Source organism: Lissotriton vulgaris, chromosome 2_1 (assembly GCF_964263255.1).
Source record: "Lissotriton vulgaris chromosome 2_1, aLisVul1.2, whole genome shotgun sequence".
NCBI classification, from domain to species: domain Eukaryota; kingdom Metazoa; phylum Chordata; class Amphibia; order Caudata; family Salamandridae; genus Lissotriton; species Lissotriton vulgaris.
This window is the reverse complement of record NC_141687.1, coordinates 1,677,517,102-1,677,541,501: the sequence shown is the minus strand read 5'-3', so window position 1 is coordinate 1,677,541,501 and position 24,400 is coordinate 1,677,517,102. Positions and strand designations below refer to the sequence as shown.

The following is a 24,400-nucleotide window of genomic DNA, read 5'->3' as shown; positions in this document are numbered from 1 at the left end:
GAGTTGAGAAGGCCCCATTACACTATCTCCCATGTTCACTTAAGACATCCATCTCCATCTCCAAGCGGACTAGCTCCTCAGGACCTCTAATAGCCATTTTGCCCAACAAGGTGCCTGAAACCCTTAGCGCAAACCCAAAATATCCTCTCCCGAGCCCCATTGGTATGTCCTGGAAGTCCGGAACCACCAGCATGTCCGACCCCTCAGTCACTAGCCTGCCGACGTCCGGTAACACCAGCAGGTCAGTCGCCCCTGTCGCCAGCCAGATGCCCCAGCAGCTGAGTCCAGGCTAATGACAGCCAGAACCTCTATGAATCCCCAAGCCTGTGTTGTGATCCATCCCCAGCGGCTCTATTCCCTAGGAAGAACTGCCACCCAATACCCTTCAACCATAGTCACCTTCCCAACCAGGTACCTTCTTGTGCCTAGAAAACCCTTAGCCTCACTATGGACTACTGGCACAATTTCCCCCAATGCCTGCAGATTATTTTGCAAATTAATCCTAGAAATTATGTCCCCAATATAATTCTGCACGTTGTTGGGATGAGCTTCTAACCCGAAGTTGTAACCTCCGTACTACCTTCACGGGATAATGAAATGAATAGGCATTTGGCAGTGTACCCTGGTGAGATGACCTAGTCAAAGGCTAGCTCCGTTGTTGACGCACACCACCATCTCTGAGTACGAGAGGAGCCAACTACTGACGCCGTTTACCCTGCGGGACTGCGAGGACCAGCGGGCGCTGCGCTGAAGACTCGCCGCAGCTGGTCCTCTTCCCGCCCCCCTCTCGCCTGGATTAAAGAGCAGAGCGCTGGAAGCTCTGTGCACCGCGTTGTTTACTGAGGGACGATCTTTCTGCTTTCAGGACAAGTGTTCTTTTCCCAGCCTACGAACCCACTCCTCGCGGCCCCCGCTTCGCGGGCGCCGCTCGAGGCTTTAGACCCCAAGGATTCTCTGAGTATGAGAGGAGCCAACTACTGACGCCGTTTACCCGCCGGGACTGCGAGGACCAGCGGGCGCTGTTCTGAAGACTCGCCGCAGCTGGTCCTCTTCCCGCCCCCCTCTCGCCTGGATTAAAGAACAGAGCGCTGGGAGCTCTGTGCACCGCGTTGTTTACTGAGGGGCGATCTTTCTGCTTTCAGGACAAGTGTTCTTTTCCCAGCCTACGAACCCAATCCTCACGGTCCCCGCTTCGCGGGCGCCGCTCGAGGCTTTAGACCCCAAGTATTCTCTGAGTACGAGAGGAGCCAACTACTGACGCCGTTTACCCTGCGGGACTGCAAGGACCAGCGGGCGCTGCACTGAAGACTCGCCGCTGCTGGTCCTCTTCCCTCCCCCCCTCTCGTCATATACAGAACAAGTTTGACGCGCACGCGGGGCCAAGCGCGGAGCTAAGCCCGGGCCAAGGGCGGGCCCGTTTAAGCCTGTTAAAGACCGGGTAAGACTGGACTGGGCTATCCCACTGACATTTGCATATTTGTATATAATATATTGCCACCTACTCTTTGCTCTAGCTCCAATTATTGTGTAATTTTTCCTTTCTTGGGTCCTACTACCACGAACTATGTCTCCCAGAGGGACCAGGAGTAATAAGGCGCTCCAAACACTCAAACTACTGGCCCAATCGATCAGTTTATTGCTAAAGCAAATGACGCCATAAATCAAGGCGTACTTCTACTGGAACGGAGGGTCTCACAGGATTTGACCGCTGCAAAGCGCTCCTCGTTGGGCTTATTAGCGGCAGCCAAAACCCCCTTAGAACCTGATACTCTGCTAGTTGACCCTCATTCAGTCCCAGGTACTGTGGACCTGTCAGTCTCACTTGAGCTATCAGCCCTTCAAACATCTCATTTATCTACGTCCTTGGAGCAGACACCAGCTCTTTTCACTAGCCCGAGTAGGGACGACCCTACCGTTACCACAATTCGGTGTATTAGGGAGGGAGCAATACCCAAGAACAAAAAGAATAAAAAGAACTCACAGCACAACAGGAGTCACCAGCAAACCAAAAATTCCCACAAACAATCCCAAAAAGCGACGCACTCCTTTCCTACTCATCAATCCCCCAAACAAGTTGCCCCCTTAATGGACAAAGGGAATTTTATTCCCTCAGATACAACAAACCTTTCCACCACATCAGTTAATCTTAGCACCACCAGTAACATGGGTAGTAATAGCGATCCCCACGGTCTAAGTAACCAACTATTAGATAGGTTGGGGGCCCTAATTAAATCTTACCTCCAACCGCTTGAACTTACCCTTTCAAAAATAGAAAAACAGTTAGAAGGGCTATCATCAACGATAAAAACCAATAAAGGGTCTGCCTCTAGCCATACATTGGGACAACTGAGGGTTCAAAAACCACAATCCAAAAATCCCAACGATGGGGCCACAGCAACAAAGCCAACAAAGCCAAATACTACACTAGGGGCTTCCCATTCCAAACCTTCTCTTCCAAGGGCGACTAATACTCTCTATGTCTAATGGAACTACCTGCATATTCGTGGATTTATTGAATTAGCTACGCAGCTTGAATCACCACTGCCAGGCCCGAAATCGAACATTGCTCTCCGCTGACGGTATTGATCTCTACCCAGCCTTTTGTGGCAGCAATTGCCATTTGCACCTTTCAATGTGCCCTCAGCCCAGTCATGTGCATCAGCCCTGCTAGGACGGCTTACCGGCCCCCCACACCGCTGCACCAGAGTACTTCACCCCCCACATGCATCAAAGTCCCGTTTTGCGTTTCCAAATTTGCGATTTTTACCGAATCGCAAATATGGATTCGCAAAACGGGATGCATCACAGAAAATGCATAATTTTTGCGATGCGGTAAAAATCGCAATTTTTACCCAATCGCAAAAATTATGCGAATTCAAAATTGCGAATTCGCTATTCCCATTGATTCCTATGGGCCAAAAGGCCCATAGGAATCAATGGAAATTGCGAATTCGCAATTTTGAATTCGCATAATGTTGATGCATTCCATGGGTGCAGGGGGGGGTCCAAAGGACCCCCCCCTGCACCCCTGAAATGTTTTTTTAAATGGATGTTTCACACACACATGTCCTAAGGACATGTGTGTCTGTAACATGACATTGTTTAAAATGTGATTTTGACCATTTTAAACATTTTTCGCAATTTACCGCGAGGTTCAACCTCGTGGTAAATTGCACTTGCAATCTTCAAGATCGCAATTTTTTAAAGAATGATGCATTGCATTTAAGGAATCGCAAAACTGCGATTCCTTAAATGCAATCGCATTTTAGAAAATCGCAAAATTAGCGATTTTAAAGAAAAAGCAATGATGCATCCCAAAAAGCATTTTTGGAATCGCAAACAGCCGATTTTAAGGAATCGCACCGTTTGCGATTCCAAAAATGCTTGATGCATGTGGGCACACATGTCTTTAACCATGTACCGGCTAAGGATGCGTTGTTGTGTTTTCACCCCTTCTTCGAGCCCCTACATGTCCACTCTGCATATTGATGGAAAAACGGCAAGGTGGAAGCTACCAAACAAAACACGAATGCACCTAATATGGCCCTGTGCCAAGAGGACACTGCCGAGCAGCAGCTAATAACCCACTCCATCCAAACAAAGGCCCGTCCAGCGCGGCGACTCCTTCCCGCGCAACCACCGGCCTCAATCACAGAGGCGCCACTACATGGGCGCGCTCCCCCAACCACGTACCGCGAAATGCAAAACCTCCACCATGATGTCTCCTCATCCCCGCACCTGTAAAGAAATTCAATATGCCAAACGACTTTAAGAGACATATATTTAGGGAGAGCAGGATGCTTTTGTCATGTCTTGCATTTAATAACATATTAGATTTTGTTTATGGGCGTAAATTATTGGAAAAGGAGACCCCATCATATTAAAAAGCCACATCTAACCACCAAACTGCACTACCCCTCGGCAGTCGTTGTATTCCTTAAATATACTATCATTTATAAACCAATGTCAAAGGGAAAATGCATCCATTCCTTCCCATCTAGTAAAAGCAGGTTACCAGGCTGGCAAAATACATAGCATAACGTTGTTTGTCTAAACACTGCCAACTCTGACGCACGCTCGAGCACGGTCCCATACAGCAACCACCAGCCGTTTGCACTACCCTTCGGCTGTTGGCCTACAGCCTTTAGCAAAAGTTCCCTATGGGCCTTGTGGTTTCCTGAGGCACGCCGCTCAGGATCGCGTGGTATGCCACCATTCCTAGCGCAGACGTGTTGGTCCCAGATGTGTGCGTGCATTCATCTAGTACCTCGCAAAGCCCCCGGTTTACTGGTGCCTCTGCATATTACGTGAAAAAAAATCATTAATACTGAACACACCACTATTCCTTTTCAATAGATGAACGATTGTAATGTCCTTTATTAAAACCAAAGTTTTTTAGTAAACGATTCAAATGCATGCCTGCAAATCAGAGCATCAGTCCTCACAGCGTAAAGTACCCATCAGGTGAACAAGATATTCCAGGCAATCCCATGATTCATATAATAACAAAGGGACAATGGGTCGCCGCATTATCACACAGTGTCCAACGCTGGTCCATGCCAGATAGTGCCATAATAATGACTTAATCAGAAAAAAGGGTGCCTCTCCACAACTCAGTTACAACCATATTCATGGAACATTGAAAACGCAAGCTGTCGTTTCCAACAAGGTACTTTTATTTATACCACTTAATTGAACAGTTATACTTCATTTGTCAAACAAAACATATTATGAGCAGACAAGACCTATGTATAGCATAAGATCAAACCAAAGTAAGACTTTTAAATACACCACAGTGTCAAAACTGAATGTGAGCAAAACTCAATATACTCATTAATTAAACAGACAATATATGAAAGACAGACAATAACATTTAAACATACATTACAATCAATGGTAAATACATTTAGGCATTTGATTAAAGCAAAAGAAAAGTAAAGAAAAAGGAAAATTAGAAAAGAGACGCGAAGATGAATTCGAGAATCTTGTGTCACTAGTGGTAGCTGGTGTATGAATTATCCTTTCCTAATTAGCCGACGCGTTTCGAATCCAGAGAATTACTTTCCAGATTCTCATCAGGGCATGGTTATTCTGTCTGTAAGTTTGCCAAAGAGAAGGAAAAATTGTATAAGCATCATGAAAAAGAGACAGTCTCCCTATATTGTGACACTCAGCTAGGGGGACCTACCGCTTTTAGAGGAAGCTAATTCATTGGAAGTGTGGCAGTGCAGGTTGAAGAGGGGATCCAAGAATTGGAACTACCTACAACAAAGTGAGTTGGCATTAGACCGATTAAAAGGCTGGTAACTAGAAAGTGCAAAATAATTTGTTTGAAAATGCACATACCGTCAATTGTTTCCAGGTTAGTGTTGACGTTTTTTTCTACGATGAATGCAGGCTCATCGGCACATTTTTCAAACGTAGAGCGGACTGTGGCACTCTATGCAAGAACAATAGCGTAGGGAATGGTATTCCCTTTGGGAATTCCCATTCCCTACGCTATGGCAGATAAAGATACGCTATCTTTTAGCGAAAACCACATTCAGAATTTGATTGACAATTCTCCTTTTTCAAATGTGACACTCAGCTCTACCGCGAAACAGCAGAATGAATCAGATCGATTAATACGATTACAAAAGAAGCATGTACGCACGGAACTACATGGACATTTTCTCCTAAGGCACCTGAAAGGGGGAACAATCCCCTGGGGCTTACAGGTCAAAAATGTCCCTGTGATTTTCGTGGACGACGCAGAATATAAAAAAGGTTTCAGTTTCATTAATACAAAGTGCAGCAGGGACCTCATGGTCCATACCATAGAACCTGCACAGAGGTTGTGCTTACAAGAACAGAAAGAGATTGAGGAACTCACTGAGACGATTAAGACTAGTCCGGCCGTGACGGACGCTAAGGCACTATTGGAGAAAATCGAAAAAGAAATCAGGACCTTTAAGGACAATACTATCAATGACAAAACTTTCAAATATGAAAGAGACGTGAAGGCATTCAAAATTGAGCAGGTATATCCCTTTTTAAGAGAGGATTATTATACCCAACAAGAATCTCGCAGAGCATTATCAACCTTTCAAGGTCGCTCAAGGAATAGATTCACAACATTTTCGGAAACCTCTTCTTCCGATTCATCGGGTTCGGACAATTGTAATCCTAATAAGAAACAGGTGGCTTTTTTAGATCAGGGCCAACAGCCAAAAGCCCGCTTCAAACAGCCATGGGAGATGCGAACAAGGAACCGCTCATACAAGTCATAGAGGGTTCCAGCGCTGTGGTTAATCTATCTAATAGACCGTTAACATCAGAGGAACACTCAGTCTTGGCATTGGGGCTCAAGTTTGTGCCTGGCAGGAAAACTGATTATACAAGACTCAAGCTAGAAGCTATCGAGTTTTGTCGAAAAATTCGCCTCAAACTGTTTTTTTGGAATCATCCTTCCTCGCCCACCATGAAAATGTCACTGGATTAAGCAACAAGTCCACCTTTGTCCCCTACCAAAATATCCCCAAAGAGGTTCTCGCATTTGAACAGGTCCTTTTGTCATCCATCGAGAAATTAGAAAAGGGCAGACATTTTGTTCAACAAAACGTAGGCCAGAAACAACGTGCAGCAATCAAAACCCTTAAGGAAGACAATTCGATCATCATCAAGCAAGCCGATAAAGGCGGGGCTGTGGTGGTGTGGGCTCGTGAGAAATACCTAGCAGAAGGCAATAAACAGGTCAACAATGCAACCTGGTACAGACGCCTCCCAGAAGATCCTGTTAAGGAGATCCAACGACTCATTGCTGATACCCTCCAGGATGGGTTGGATGGTGGCTTTCTGGGCAAAAAAAGAACATGACTATTTACTAAGAAAACATCCAAGAATTCCTGTTCTCTACCTCTTGCCTAAGATCCACAAGAGCCTGCAAGATCCCCCGGGACGCCCAATCGTCTCCGGGTGTGACTCTTGCCTAGAGCCCCTTTCGCAATACGTGGATTTCTTTCTGAAACCGTTTTTAACAACAGTCAAGTCGTACTTACGCGACACAACTGACTTTCTTCTTAAAGTAGAAGATACCGAGTTCGACCCTGAGACCCAACTGCTGGTAACAATGGATGTCACCTCCCTCTACACGCAGATCCCTCAGGGAGAAGCGTTAGAGGTGATGGAAATTTATTTAAATCAGAGAGAGAGACCGCACCAGGTACCAACTTCCTTTATCTTGAGACTTGCCGAAATTGCATTAAAAAAGAATTACTTTTCATTTAATGGAGAGTTCTACATGCAGGTCAAGGGCACCGCGATGGGGTGCCCTTACGCTCCTGAAATGGCCGTACTGTACATGGCACAGTACGAACAGATGTTTGTCGACAATAACAACCCTTTCAAACCGAGCATTTTACAATGGTTTCGCTACATAGATGATGTCTGGCTCCTGTGGCAGGGGAGCCAGACGGATCTGGTAGCTTTCCATGACTGGCTTAATAACAGGCATGCTGACATTACATTTTCGATGGCACAAAGTAACGAAAGGATGACCTTCCTTGATGTTGAAATTGTGAACATCAACGGGGTCCTTAAATCATCCCTGTTTAAAAAGGACACAGATAGGAACACTATCTTGCACCACAGGAGTGCCCATCCCAGGAATCTGAAATCCAACCTTCCATATGGGCAATTATTGTGCATCAGGAGAAACTGCTCTGATTTGAGAGACTTCACGTCCCATGCGGAGACATTTTGCCAAGAAATGCAGGAAAGGGGGTACCCAAAAAAACTGTTGAAACATTCTCTACAAAGAGCGCGCTTCACCCCCCGTGAAACTCTCTTGCAAGTACGGCCTAAACCTACACTTGAAAGACTGGTCTGTGTTACCACTTTTGGACCAGATACCCACAAACTGAGAAAAGCTGTGCTGAGCAATTGGCACTTAATGGCGAACTTAGAATGCCCACTTCCAAAACCTTTGTTCGCGTATAAGAGAAACCAAAATGTAGGACAACACATCATGAGGGCGGATGTATCTCTACCAAAAAAGAAAAGTGACCTTTTGAGCCAGTGGAACCTCAAACCGATCACGGGGCACCACAAGTGTGGTACCTGTGTCGTGTGCCCAAACACTATTGAGGGCGACGAGTTCCAACATGGGTCCACCAGATGGAAACATTTGGACTTTTCGAATTGTAAAACCAAGAATGTGGTTTACCTGGTCCGATGTCCTTGTGATCTCATTTATGTTGGAAAAACTACACAACAAGTCAACACACGAATTTGCCAACATCGATCCAGGATCAAAAATAAAATCATGACTGCCCCCATGGTGGAACATTTTGTAAATGTCAACCATGATGCCAATGACTTGAAATGGACGGTTTTGCACACATTACGTCCATCACAGAGTAATGTGGATTTTGACAAAATGCTCCTTAAAATGGAAGCATATTTAATCCTGAAATTTAACAGCGTCCAGAAGGGCCTTAACAGTTTATCTGAAATCGCCAGACTTTAACCCAATAGTGCCCTGGCGCCTGATGACCGGACGGGTCGCGTCTCAGTGTTGTATACTCGTCTTTGTAATGGACAATCCCCATCAGTACAATTGCCTAGTATAGTGCGAACTACAAATCCCACAAGGCTTAACGCCTTTCCAAAAAGCTTATTGCCATGGTTACATCGATAGTATCCACCTTGGCGATTCGACAGAACACAGGGAGCCCAGAGCGAGAGACACGAAGGTAAGCGGCGCCTCTGCGGGACCTGCCGCCGGCCTCTGCCTCACTCGCGGTCAAACGCGGTAAACATGCTAACATTCTGCTCCGTTTTTCTTTAGCGGAAACGGACCCCGGTTGAATTCTTACACGCCGGTTTTTGAATACAACGCTTATCCAGTAACTAGGACTGCTCCGTATCAACCTTGAATTTAAGGTATGTTCCGTGTAAATTAGCATAACAGTCATCTAATCTCCAAATTCCCGCTCCCGTTTTTACCAATACCATTGTTCTTGCATAGAGTGCCACAGGCCGCTCTACGTTTGAAAAATGTGCCGATGAGCCTGCATTCATCGTAGAAAAAACCGTCAACACTAACCTGGAAACCATTGACGGTATGTGCATTTTCAAACAAATTATTTTGCACTTTCTAGTTACCAGCCTTTTAATCGGTCTAATGCCAACTCACTTTGTTGTAGGTAGTTCCAATTCTTGGATCCCCTCTTCAACCTGCACTGCCACACTTCCAATGAATTAGCTTCCTCTAAAAGCGGTAGGTCCCCCTAGCTGAGTGTCACAATATAGGGAGACTGTCTCTTTTTCATGATGCTTATACAATTTTTCCTTCTCTTTGGCAAACTTACAGACAGAATAACCATGCCCTGATGAGAATCTGGAAAGTAATTCTCTGGATTCGAAACGCGTCGGCTAATTAGGAAAGGATAATTCATACACCAGCTACCACTAGTGACACAAGATTCTCGAATTCATCTTCGCGTCTCTTTTCTAATTTTCCTTTTTCTTTCCTTTTCTTTTGCTTTAATCAAATGCCTAAATGTATTTACCATTGATTGTAATGTATGTTTAAATGTTATTGTCTGTCTTTCATATATTGTCTGTTTAATTAATGAGTATATTGAGTTTTGCTCACATTCAGTTTTGACACTGTGGTGTATTTAAAAGTCTTACTTTGGTTTGATCTTATGCTATACATAGGTCTTGTCTGCTCATAATATGTTTTGTTTGACAAATGAAGTATAACTGTTCAATTAAGTGGTATAAATAAAAGTACCTGGTTGGAAACGACAGCTTGCGTTTTCAATGTTCCATGAATATGGTTGTAACTGAGTTGTGGAGAGGCACCCTTTTTTCTGATTGCATATACTAGGCCCAGCCTCCCCACTTGTCCACTAGGGCCAAGCTCCCCTTGTACTCCCATAATAATGACTTAAGACACATTTACATGCAAAAGGTCTAAAAGGGAATCATCTATACATTCAGTATTTGTCCTGCAATGTGGCCTATATGGGGCCCTCCTGCATTTGAATTGACTCTTGGCATGTGAATGGCTCTATCCCTGGTTTATATTTACAGCCCATGCCCCTTCTCCCCTAAGTGTTGTGGTGAAAGTGCCAGTATGCCAGTACAAATGGTTCTGGATCTAGCGCCTTTCCTAAGGAATTCTGGGTCCTATTGACCTGCAATTGTGAACACATCAGTTGATTTCACAGTAGCTGCCAGTAGATGGCTTTTGGTTTTAACTGGTAGTTAATTTAAGCAATGCCTTTGTTTTTCCTCAGTTGGGCATTTAAAAGTTCAGTGTTCAAACCCCATGTAGTACAAGTGTATCCACTGGAAACCATTTTGACTGAACAACTGTAATCCCCACTACGGACAAAAGGGCCCAGCTCTTTAGAACCCTTCCCTGAAGAACATAGTTGATCTGTCATGCTGTGTGTGGGGGATAAGGGTGTGTGCATCGTAGACACAGGAGTGTTGGGTCTATGCCAGTGTTTTCTGGCTAAGTACTTACTACATCAATGATTTCCATTAAGATTATTTACATATACATTTTCCTCTGGGAATATCACAATATTATTCTTTGGATCAAGCTGTTCTGGCTCTACCTTGGACACCCCTTGTGAAGGAGCTGCGAAGGTCCTTGTGAAGAAGCTTTAAGGGTCCTTGTGAAGGAACTGTGAGGGTCCTTGTAAGGGAGCGGTTTGTACCCTGATATTGCCTGGCTGCAGCGGGTGGTGTCCGATTGCCAGAACATGAGACAAAAGATGTCTGTGGCGCATTCAGCAGCAGTAGCGACAACTCACTCTTGTCTTTTGCTATTTCAGTTTGATAAACATCGTGCTTCCCGGAGGGCTTGGTACTGTGACGGTTTTCATGGTCGCCTACACGGATGCCTCCTTCGCCGTCCCTTACACCGATGCAACAATGACTGTCAATGTTCAGGACCCCCTGTATGTTTCTGTGTCGATACCAGACCTCGACGCAACAAGATTCTCAGTTTTGGTGACGCGCCTGTACGCCACAGGGACCAGTGACCCCAACGCCAACCCGTCCTACGACATTATCACTAACAAGTGAGTACCGGAAGAGAACCACATGAGAGCCTATCAGGAGCAGGGTCCTGGGGTCAGGAGCGGGCCCCTTGCTTGTGGTAGGTAGGGAAGGCTGCCCAAGTGTAGACATTGGCTCAAAGGAAAGGTGAGCAGGTCTCCTTCAAACGTGCCCATGTCAAGGAGAGATGGAGCGAAAGGAGGTGCATGTGGGGGTAATTGAAGCCACAGTTCAATAGTGCATACCTGTTATTCAAACTTAAATTAAGGAATATGGAATCTACTTAAGAAGCTACACCTCTTGAACTGTTACAGTTTATGTTACAAACGCAGCATGCCATATCAGGGATGACAAATGAAGTGAAAGGAAATTGTGAGAGATTACAAATGTGGCCTAGTGCATTGGGATTGAAGTCACGTTTTGTTTTATAATAGTGCTCCGACGTGGCCTACGAACAGTATGAGCCCTTTATGTGCCAAGTCACATAAAGAAATGCGGAAATCACTTTGTAAGTTTCAATTTAATTCTTGGTAAATCATATGCATGTTTTCACATACAAACAAAAACAAATTGGGTTAGGAACTCAATCACTCAAAGTTGTAACATTTCTTAAGAAAAGGCTGATACTTGTAAATATAATGTGCTTTTTATAAAAAGACATTGGCTTTGTGGTAATTAAGAACCTGCGAGGCAGGTTAAGAACGTCCAGTGTGGGGTCAGACTGAAATTGTACGAAAGTCTGAGGCAGTATATCTTTATTGTATATACAGCTTTTGTGGTATGAATGAATGAATGAATGAATGAATGAATGAATGAATGAATGAATGAATGAATGAATGAAAAATATTTGTAGAGCGCACGATGGCCAAACGGCTTCCTGGCGCTGGGAGCTCTGAAGAACCGAACAGACAGGGCCAGGAGGTTTAGCAGGGGTAGGCCAGGGCAAACAGAAAAGTTTTCAGCGCTTTACGGAAATGAGAAAAAATAGGGATAGAACGCATAGAAAGAGGAAGGGAGTTCCAGAACCGGGGAGCAAGAACAGAGAAACGAGTTCCACCAGTGCGAGATTTGTGAAAGCGGGGAACAGTGAGGAGGGCAGAAGATGATGAACGGAGGGTGCGGGCAGGGGTGTGACGGGAAATCAAAGAATTGATGAAAGCCGGTGCAGAGTGGTCAAGGGCCCGGTAAACAAGGCACCCTAGTTTAAACAGAGATCTCTGCAAAATGGGCAACCAGTGAAGGGATTTGAGGACGGGAGTGATGTGATGGGTTTTGGGCAAATGAAAGATGAGACGGGCGGCCTGATTCTGGATAGCTTGTAAGCGGCGGGTTTCATAGGCAGGGATGCCAGCGAGGTAGGGCGTAAGGTGACATCTAGACCCTATGAACATTAATGGGTACATATATCACCTGCCCTCAGCTTGAAGAGAAGCGTCCAATCTTTAAAAATAGTGCAAAGGTTCCTTCCACTCACTCCCACTCTCGACTTGTACCCTGGGGAGGAGGGATTATACACTTGCAGTTTCTGCACTATGAGGTGAAACACTCCTCTTTCTTGCAGTATATGGTGAGGTGGCCTATTCCTAGGGTTTTTGCAACAAGCCCATCCAATGCTGTTCCTGTAGTGCGAACTGAAGCTTCTCATTGCTGTTCCTGCAGTGTAAGGTGAAGTATCTCCCTCGCTGTCCCTGCAGTGTAAGGTGATGTATACCTCTCACTGACCCTGCATTGTGAGGTGAAGTGCCTCCCTTGAAGTCCCTGCAGTGTGAGGTGAGGTATCCCTCTCACTGACCCTGCATTGTGAGGTGAAGTATCTCCCTCACTGTACTTGCAGTGCAAGGTGGAAAATCTCCTTCGCTGTTCCTGTAGTGTGAGAGGAGTTGTCCTTGTAATGAGAAGTGACGTAACCTATCCTCGCTGTTGCTGGACCGGGAACTCTGTGTAGTGTTAAGTATATGATACTCACCAAACCAGTGGTCAAAGTGGGGGAAAAAAGTAGGGGAACTGTGGGTGGATAATCAGAGGGCAGAAATAACCCAAGGATTTGATCAGTGAGCAGAGTCAGAGGTGTGGCCAGAAAGCACAAAACATCCCAATTTTTTAGTATACGTTTGGCATTTCACTGCCCATTTACAGCTTATTGTGTTATTTAATTCAACCAATGGGTTCACATAATTATTTTAGGTTTAATATAAGTTATTGACATTAAAATACATTCACAAAGTGGGATATGTTTCCAATCACAGAATTTCCCAAATACGCTTACAAGTGGAAGCACAAGCCATTTGTCTCCGAGCCATGGAGTTTCAGTCATCAGCACTTCTCCCTTTTTCCACAAACAACAGTTCAAACATGAATGGCAAAATATTTCTATATAATTATGGCTCTGCCATATTTGCCCCATAATTCAAGATCCGCTGCATAATCTGACAATTTCAACAAAAAAATTGCTTGTAGCCCAAACGGATCAAAAGTTTCCTAAAAAATGTGACGTGCTGCTGCAAAGTGGAGGGCCCTTTGCAAAGGTTGACTGATCTCCTTTCTCACTGCTGCATTTTTATGTTACACTGGTTCTGATAACTAAGGCAAAATCTTTCCAGAAACTGTTAGCATGTGTAAAATGTCAAAATAATGAAATATCAGAAAATATACTGCATTATGCTGCAGCCTTTCTTTTGCTACATGATTTAGTTAACACCGGGACATAATTGTGTTCACCTTTGCTGCACCATTCCAGTGCCCCCAAAGCATGCAGCACATGTTCAAAGTGCTTCTGAATGAAGCAGAGAAACTGTGACGTTTGTGAACTTAGTTTGGTGTGTGTGCAAATCCTGCAGTGTTGATCCCTGGTGAGTTGCAGCTACTACTGCTGAAACAAAGCAAAGGAGGTACCAATGGGTGAGGCTGGCTGCCCTCAAGGGCCGTATAGTTTAATAGTGATTGGTCTGGAGAAACACAAACTCAGAATTTTAAACGTAATACCATGGTCAGGGGTTCTCTTTAATAATCAGAATTGACATAACACTCTAATTTATACCTTGCAGTTTGTATTCAGCTTTTAGATGACAGTTAATAGCTCACTGTTTTATGTTATGATTTTAACTTATAAACGGCAAGTAAAAAAAGGATCTTTATGACAAAAGCACTGACCTATTTAATTATGTGCATTTTGTGATCTGCATCTTTGCAGCAGGCACATTATCCCCTGTGCTACCTTTCCATGAGTTAAAACTTCCAATAGACAAAACTATGATCTCACGCTAGGAAGAACATAATTTACCAGTTATCATGACATTTTCATTGGATTTTACTGGAGTCCAGAAAGGCAGCAGCAAGTGATTTTGAACCATGATATACTTGCAAGCACGATGCCCCCACCCAAAGTCAGCTCCCAGTGCGATCATGCCTGTTACACAGCCCTAGAGCCGGCCCTTCTCAAGGGTCCTGTGAACTCAGTGACGGAGTCACTGTTGCTCTAGGGCAGAGGTCTTCAAACTTTTTGATGCCGAGAACCCCTTGTAAAACCTTTTTAAGCATAAGGACCCCCTTCCGACAACAGTTTATAGAAACTGGTCCTCCTCATCATCAACAACTATCGACAACCATAAATGCGCCTGTTAGACCTCATCACATCCATCCATCCATCATTCATCCACCCACAATTTCACACATCCATCCATCCTTCATCCATCCGCCCTTTCATCCTTCCATCCATACATCCATCCTTTATCCATTCACCCTTTCATCCTTCCATCCATACACCCATCCTTTACCCATCCACCTTTCCATCCATCCATCTACCCATCATTCATCCACCCACCTTTTCACACACCCATCCATCATTCATCCATGCAACCTTTTATCCATCCATACATCCATCCTTCATCCATCCACCCTTTCATCCCTCCATCCATATATCCATCCTTCATCCATCCACCCTTTCATCCATCCATCCATATATCAATCCTTCATCCATCCACCCTTTCATCCATCCATCCACCCATCAATCATCCCCCCACCTTTTCACCCATCCATCCATGCATCATTCATCCATGCAACCTTTTATCCATCCATACAGCCATCCTTTATCTGTCCACCCTTTCATCCTTCCATCCATCCATCCTTCATGCGTCCACCCTTTCATCCTTCCATACATCCATCCTTTATCCATCCACCCATTCATCCATCCATTCTTCCATCATTCAGCCACCCACCTTTTCACACATCCATCCATCATTCATCCATCCACCCTTTCATCCATCCATCCATCCTTCATCCATCCTCCCTTTCATCCATCCATCCATCCACTCATCATTCACCCACCCACCTTTTCACACATCCATTCATCCATCCTTCATCCATCCACCCTTTCATTCTTCCATCCATCCATCCTTCATCCGTCCACCCTTTCATCCTTCCATCCATACATTCATCCTTCATCCATCCATTAACCCATCATTCATCCACCCACCTTTTCTGTGCCTCTCTCATGGGGGCTGGGGGGTTAGTATCTCTCTGCGTCTTCTTCCTTATTTTTCCTCTCTCATGGGAGGGCATCTCTGTACCTGCCTGCTGGGGGCGGGGGACAGACAGGCTGTAACAACATCTCACAGTGAAGAAAGACTCTCAGGCACATTACTCCCGCAAAGGCTGCGCCCCCCTTCCCAGGAATCCACGACCCCCCTGGGGGTCACGACCCACAGATTGAAGACCTCTGCTCTGGCGTATGCTGCTTCATAGGCCTGCCCACACAACTGGTGGTGAGCTTCAGTATGTATTGTGGTGGACAAACCTTGAAGGTTAAACCACACTTGCCCCCACTGTGGTCCATCCGCTGGTGCTCTGACACCGGAGACACCAGAGCTTCTAAGGTCTTGCAGACCTTCTAAGGTCTAGCATGGAAATATTCTCCCTCAGGAGAGTGATCTTGTGGACTGTTCATGAAGGCTGAACCTGGTTGCCCAGCTCCAAATTCAGCAGCTCAGACCGTAGTGTCACATCCTCTCCCCCACTGAACACCATACTGCCCCACTGAGAGAAACTGGCACTGCCTTCAACTACAAACCAATTGTGCCCCGCTATAAACTCATGGATGCGGCTCAATTTAAATTACGCATTAGACAAGAGCAAAATGCTGCCTACAAAAAAAGTAACAACATCCTGGAAAAAGCAAACACTCATATGGAATGGACAATTAAGTAAAGCATCTGAAATGTAAACAGGAACAACATGGTTACCTTAACTCTTTTACACCCACTATTCAGAAATCAGTGAATGCTTTCACCTGAAAAGTTAAAACATGACTACAGAGCACTGAATAAATCCATTTCAATGTCCAGTGTTTATATCCTTACAAAACGTAAGCAGTATGGTAAAAAAGACCACAGCCCTGAACACAGAGCGGCAGTACACATTTTGTTTTCCAATCCACACATTGTAGTACCTCTAGGATTGGTGCACTAGTTCCCTGCCCATGGAAAATAATGCTGTTCAAAGAAAGACAAGAAAGCAAAAGTAGCGCTTTACTGGCAAAGTCTGTAAAGTGGCGCTAACGTGTTTGTGTGAGACTAAAATCAATCTGGCCACTTTGCGACCACTCTGTCTTGCTTTATTTAGTTACTTATTTATTTTTCATATTTTTATCCTTTTATTCCCGGGACTGCCCTTTGAGAATAGAAAAAGGTCAGTTGTTTTCTTTTTTGCATCCATTTCACAGGGCTCAGTGTTCCTGCAGCATTATCTTAAATGTCTCCCATCTTTTTCTACCGTGTGGGTTGAAGCAGACCCTTCGTTGATCTTGCAATGACTTCGTCTTGCGAGTGGGACACAGAAGGAGCTGCATCATAAGCAGGGCCCAACCCTTGCTTCGGGTTTTCCCCGGCCCCCCTTTATCCCAAACATGCCTTGCCGAGTGGGCACCAGGGACAGCGCAGAGACTGTGGATAGAGACTGAGGATGGGCTGTATCAGTCTGGAGTCAGGACACAAGGATCAGAGTAGGGCCTGTGGCGAGTGCCTGGATGGATCCCCTTCTAACTCCCTCTTCTGCCTCCTCCGCAGGTGCCCCAGTGCTCAGCTGGGTGACTTATTGACCGTCGTAAAGAACGGCATCGACAACGAGGCTCGATTTAAGATTGATGCATTCAAGATCACGGGCTCGGACAGCCTCTACCACCACGCCGTGGTGGAGATCTGCACCAGCAACCCCTGTAACCAGGTAAGGACCCGTGACTGAGGCGCGAGGCACTTGGCCCCCCTCGCTCCACGCGCCTTCAGGCAAGGGAAAAGAAGATGGCGGTAAGAATGGCATCTAGGAAGAGCGTGGTTTCGAACAACCAAACTGGGGGGTGGGGAATTGGTTAGGGTCAGTTAAGCATGAGCGAATTTTGCGGATCTCGCGTTCGCGAATTTTGCGGATTTGCGGATTCGCAATCCGCAAAATCCGCGAATTCCCGCGAATTTGCGGATTTTTTTTTTTTTTTGTGTTCGCCCGTGTTTCTGCCAGTTCGCGAGGGTTTTGTACACTTTCGCAAATTGCGAACTTACCTGTCGGGTCGCAAGTTTCGCGAACTTGTTGTTTCTACGTGTCCAGCCTGTTTGGGACACTCTTCTTCATCACTGCCACTCTCTGTCACCACTGCCACTCTCTGACTACTCATGCCACCCTCTGGCCCACCCATGCCACCCTCTGTTTCATCACCACACCCTCTGGTTGTCCAGTGTACATTATTTTCGGCAAAGCAAATCACACCTTCCCTGCCTCAAGTGACCTGAATTAATTTGGGGCTGATTAATGTGTCACAGAATATTTTTTTAGCTGGCACCTGCTTCCTTAGTGCGCCCTGATTAGTGATCTTTTGCACTTGCTAAGTGCTTTCATTGTTGCAAAATTAGTTACAACACCTGCCCTGCCCCAACTGACAATAATGAATTAGGGGCTGATTAATGGATTTTAACTTCCAGCCTGGCTCCTGCTTGTCTCCCTTAGCTGTAATTCAGGACCTTTGTGGCATATGTGTAACTATTCTGAGGTTCAGAGCAGGGTCACATATTAGTTTCAACTGGCAACTGAACTCTGGAGGGGCCCCTCAGGAAGCACTACAGGAAATGGCTACTAATGATGAGCCTGAACTTTTGAACCTGGTAAGTAGTTACTTTCAGTTTTGCTAAGATCGTATTTCTGCAATTTTGCACTTATTCGCGGGGCGCGAACTCACGCGAACAGTGCGAGCAGTGCGAGCAAAATCCGCTGCTCGCGGATTTGCGGATTTTGCGGGAGATTCGCAAATCTCGCGGATTGCGGATTTCCCGAAAATCCGCAAAATCCGCGAGCGGAACGGATTTTCCGCCCATGCCTAGGGTCAGTGCAGAATAAACGAGGACTCCCATCCTTAGGGGTGCAATGCTGGTGATGGGGCACTCACCTAACAGTCACTCATAACCCTCCTTCTCCGACACTTACGCCCTCCCCTCGCTTCTGGGCACAGCTCCTCTTATATACCTGGGGACAGTCAAACAGGAAACCGCGCCAGATACCACAACACACCTCCTTGCCCAGCAACTTCCTTCTGTTAAGGGTCCAAGCCCTCCCTGCAAGTGTACTACTGCAACCACAGCAGTTCCTGACCAACCTCAACACTCCTACCCGTCTGTAACATGTACTCCCCCTAAACACTGACCAATGAGCGCCATCTTTTCTCAGATGATAGCCCATTGATAGGCGCGCCGTGCTCCACTGATATCTGATCCAAAGGTTTGTGCTGACTCCACTGATGCACTGATGGCGGATTCATAGCAATGTGCTCTCCTCTGTTGGTGCTTTTGTGCCATTCTTACGCTTTGACCATTGATGGATAGCTGTGTGCTGCCCTCTCTTGATGGCTGATTGGTAAGCATGTGTTTTACTTCACTGATGGATTGATAGGAGCTGTTAACCACCTGCATTGGTTGATTGACAATCATCTGCTGTCTTGTACTGATGAGTATTTGACAGCCGTGTGCTAACCTGATAGGTATGTGTGGTCCTCTCCTAATGTAATGATGGCTGGTGGATGGCTGCGTAATCCTCTGAAATAATGGCTTACTGGCAAGCTTATTTTGCATTCCCTTCACTGTGTAATTGTGAATGGCTGGCATTGGTGGTGGATTCATGTCATGTTTGTCATGTTAAAAGTTTTTATACAGCGCATCTTATCACCGCAAGGTCTCAAGGCGCTTGCAGCATAAAAACCAGATTGAAAAAGAGAGGCAATATCCAAACAAGCATTTACAATGCAATGGTCTCGGCATTATTAAAGGTAGAGCTATTGGCATTGCTTATGATTTTTTTTTTATCATAAATAAATGATATTATCATTTACATTGCCAATAACTTAATCGTTAAATAAATGGCATTGTCATTTACAATGCCAATAGCTTAATCGCTCGCATATGCATGACCTATTGCATTTACACCCACACAGAGCCACATACACAAAGCCACCCACGCACACATACAGAGCCACCCACACAGAGTCATTCACATAGAGCCACCTACAAAAAAAGCTATCCACACAGAGTCACGCACACACACACAGAGCCACGCACACACACACACAGAGCCACGCACACACACACACACACACACACAGAGCCACGCACACACACACACAGAGCCACGCACACACACACACAGAGCCAAGCACACACACACAGAGCCACGCACACACAGAGCCACGCACACACACTCAGAGCCACGCACACACAGAGCCACACACACACACACACACACTCAGCCACGCACACACACGCACGCACACACACCCACACACAGAGCCTCGCACACACACACACACAGAGCCACGCACACACACACACAGAGCCATGCACACACACATACAGAGCCAAACATACAGAGCCACCCACACAGAGGCATTCACATGGAGCCACCTACACAAAGCTACCCACACATAGAGCCACCTACAAAAAAAGCTATCCCCACAGAGCCACACACACACACACAGAGCCACGCACACACACACAGAGCCACGCACACACACACACAGAGCCATGCGCACACACAGACAGAGCAACGCACACACACACACACAGATAACATAAATGCAGTGTGTATGTGTTAGCTGATCACTGCATCAGTGAGTTAAAGAATGTGTTGAGGGTTTCTCTTAACTCATTCAGCTGTAGTGCTTTAGGGACGAGCTCTACTTGGAAGAGGTTTGATAACGTTCTTTAGACCCCCAAAAGAAACATTTTGCTTCATTTGTGGGACCAATAAATGCTAATGCTACCCACACAATATAGATTTTTCACAAAAACTACAAAGCTGCTGGTTTTCAGTTCGTCAGAAAATGTGCAGTTTAAGTTTTGCCAGGCAGCAGTGTGCTTGTGCCCTCCGTCGTGCTGTGTGACTCTAAAAGGGTACGGAAGTGGTACTCACGGTGGTGGTCGGTGTTCTCCCGGACGATTTTAGCTAGCACGAAGGCCCCTTCCTCCACGGTGTCGAGCAGCATGGTGGCGGCCCACAGCTGGTCGCAAGTCGTCAGGTCCCTCCACACACCCACGGCCTGCAGCTGCAAGAGGTCGTTTACCAACTCCACCATGGCTTGCGGAGCAGAGGTAACAGGATGACAAAAGTCTGGTGGGCCCGCGCGGGCTGTCAGACATCTACTAAAACATTCTGTGTGTTATGACTAATAATGTAGGGCTTAATAAAAGGTATTAAACCCTGGCCTTCTCAATGCTCATCATGCCCCCAAATCAATAGTCCTATTTGCGGCAAGTCTTTTAAATTCACGTAAACACAACTTTCTTAAAAAATCCCTCTATGCAGGACAACCACCCATCTCTGTCAGCACACACAGGGTATCTAGGGATGCCCAAGGCACTGGCTTTCCCCCCTACCCTCTGCTCTCTCGGGCAGTGGAGGGCCTCAGAAAATGCACTCCTGAGTAACAGAGAAAACAAGAAAAACTAGTGCAATTAGGGGGCAGAAGGCAAGAAAAACGAGCGCAATCAGGGTGGCAGAGGCAAGTAAAATGGCACAATCAGGGGAGCAGAGGCATGAAAACGGCACAAACAGGTTGGCAAAGGCAATAAAAACGCACAAACAGGGTGGCAGAGGCAAGAAAAACGGCACAAACAGGTTGGCAGAGGCAAGAAAAACGGCACAAACAGGATGTCAGAGGAAAGAAAAACAACACAAACAGGTTGGCAGAGGCAAGAAAAATGGCACAAACAGGGTGGCAGAGGCATGAAAAATGGATCATCCCACCTGCACTCTCTCCCTTGGCAGGGGTCTGCTACGGCTTCTTAGCGTTCACTTTGCTTTTACTATTTGTCTCTGGCCTGGTCTAGGCCCAAGTTTGAGTTCTTCGGTCTGCACACACATCTTTGTAATGATATGACAGCGTTGGAGGGTGTTGCAGCCCAGTCCTAACACACCTATGGCTCTGCTGCTGCCAGCCAGTCCCATCACAGAACTTTTACTTTTTTACGGGGGACCAATTTCCCTGATATTAAACCACAGCCTCTCTGGAAAAAAACATAATGTCAATCATTTAGTGATTACAACATAATAGCAAGCTGCAGAGTTGCTTCCACCCAAGCCACCAAATAAGATGAAGCTGCAAGCAATATAAGGTGCAAATAATCACAACCGTGTCAAATAAGGTCAGAAATAAAGTACCCTTTGAGATCCACTATACCATCTAATAAAATAGAAAAACTGTGTGCTCAGCCATTTTAGCTCCCAACTCTAATGCGCCCCTCCACCACCCAGTGAGTTGCTACTTGAAGAATGGTATGAGCCGCAGTACCATGTCACTTCTACACACACACAGACACACACACACGCACATGACACTCGGGTTATGCCACCCCTACACAAGGTACAGGTGGCGGTACCCCCTCACTTTTCAGCCCATGTACCACACAGGCATACTCAAAACTCCAACAAGGCCATTCTTAGGGCACGCCCGAACCCCTGAATTTCCCAAACCATGCTGCCTCGCAGCTCCCTTGGCTACTACCAGACGTACCCTCTTGAGAAGACACTCGCATCAGGTTCTAACATACTTCCAACACCCCAGTCTGACCTCCGATACTCACAAGGCCGTAAGCCTGCCTCCTTCATGCAACTGACATCGATAGGACGTACCTGTCCATACACCTTCAATACTCAAAACTAACATCCCCGGACCTTGACGACAGCAACCCTCGCCCCTTAAGACACCACATCTCACGCCAAAGGCCCCGCCGTACTCACAGCTGCCCGCTCGCCCATCAGTGCAGTTAAGGTTCTACTCCTAGGTATGCACCAACATCGGGTACAACAGTCCCGGGTCTGTCTAGGAATACTGAAAGACAGCGCCCCTTCGCAATGATAGCTGCCCCGGAGCCACAAGCTACTCACAGCTGCACGGAGCCACAAGATACTTACAGCTGCCATCCAGGCAGTCCATCGGGTACTTGGGCTAACCTCCTCCGACTGCAGTCCACCAGGTCCCCGAAGCAGCGCAAGATGCCGGGCAGGACCAACCGCGTGCCCCGCACAGGCTGCAGGCCGGGCCCCGGGATTCCCAGCAGCCGCCACTGCCCCCCAGGACAGAACAACATCGCTGCCGGCAGGTGAGATGCCCCGGGCTCCTGTGCTCCGAGCCTCCTGCACGTACAGGTCCTCCCACAGGACACTGCAGAGTGAGCTCCGCTCCAAGGGGGCCGACCCTCGCAGCCCCTCCAAGAGGTCCCGAAGGGGAGAACTCTCCGACCTCCTCCAAGACGATCACAGCCTCGGCTGATGAACAAGTCCCTGCTCCGATCCCAGCTGAGCAGGCACTAGGCTCCACTCCAAGCCACTCCAGGGACGGACGCTGCGAGTTCCTCCTCAGCCCGAGTTAGAGAGGAGCACGCCGACCTCCTTCTAGGCAGCCCCGATCTCCGATTCCGATAAGGGGGCGAAGGCACTCGGGCAGCTTTAAGATCGAATTGAATCGTAATGCAAAAAAAAAGTCAAGTCCTGGGGAATACGGCCCAAACCCTGCAGTCAGAAAACTTCGGACTAAGAACAATGTGCAGGGGCCTCCGCGCTCCTCCAACTTTCCCTCTCTCCGCCCCTTTCCTTCTGGCCCGCCCTAGACTTCTACCCGCCCTCTGCTTTCTCTGCCGTGATTTCCTCAGCTCTCCAGCCTGTGCAGTCTATACAGTGGCCCATCCTCTATCCACCTTCGTCGCCTCAGCCTGGAAAGTGACGCCCGCCCCTTTCTCGCACGCAGAGCTGGCCACCCTACTGCTTTCCTAACAGGATTTCACTCACTTCTAAGCACCCTTTGATTATGCACCCAGTTCCGTCTATGGATTCCCCACCACCTGTCCAGAATCTCAGGGCAAAATCAGACGAGACTTGAGGGCCTCTTGTGCGGGTGTTTATTTAAAACTATTCGCCAGCCGAAGTTACTAAACAAGACCAAGACGATCCTCACCGGCAGACGAGACAAAAACAAAAAATGGCGGACGCAAGTTTTCGAAAATGTTCGGATTCGGGGGCGTGTTCGGCGTTATAAAAAGAGGAGTTGCTAAAAAGTGAAAAGAACAGCACGAACACGCCCCCGAATCCGAAAAAGACGGAGCTTCTTTGGAGGGACGCCTCTCTCCTCCATTTAGGAAGCCAGCCAATGGAGGAGAGACGAGGAGAGAGGCGGGTTTAAGCACCCTCACTGAAAGACATGAATTTTCCGGACTTCCGGCTGGCAAGCCAGCCTACGGTCCCTCAACCTAAAAAGAGGGCTGTTAGCAGCTAAACAACAGAGGAACAGTTACTTGGGAAAGAGCCAGGTTTTCAGGGCTTTGCGAAATTGTTTATGCTCAGCGATGGACAGAAGATGGGAGGGCAGTTTGTTCCAGAGAGAGGGAGCCAGGTAGGCAAAGGAGCGCTGACCGTACCTGGAGGTACGTGCGCGGGGTTGTGTCAGTAGAGACTTATTACTGGACCTTAGAGACCTCTTGGGGGCATACCAGTTACGTTTTTTCTGAAAATATTGAGGCCCTTTGTTATACAGAGAGATGTGAGTTAAACACAGGATCTTAAAATGGCTTCTCTGACGAATGGGAAGCCAATGCAGCTTTTTCAGACATGGCGATGTCACAGTTCTAGGGGGCAAATCCAAAACTAGTCTGGCCGCCGCGTTCTGCAGGGTTTGCAGCTTTACCAGTCGATCCTCGTTTAGGCCATAAGTACATGGCATTACCATAATCAAGATGGCTAATGAGGAGGCCCTGGACCAGAGGTTTTCTGGCTTCAATGGGAAGCCATCTAAATATCTTCCTGATGCTGCGCATTATACCATAAC

At 46.7% G+C, this 24,400-nt stretch overlaps 1 protein-coding gene across 1 annotated transcript in view; it reads left to right on the top strand.

Annotated features, from left to right (window-relative positions):
* LOC147733076 (uromodulin-like) overlaps positions 1-24,400 on the top strand; it is a 164,367-nt gene that overhangs the window by 81,658 nt on the left and 58,309 nt on the right. Inside the window, exons 5-6 of the mRNA XM_086958917.1 lie at positions 10,833-11,081; positions 17,118-17,274. Coding sequence (XP_086815043.1) covers positions 10,833-11,081; positions 17,118-17,274 — 406 coding nt within the window. The remainder of the gene's footprint in view (positions 1-10,832; positions 11,082-17,117; positions 17,275-24,400) is intronic.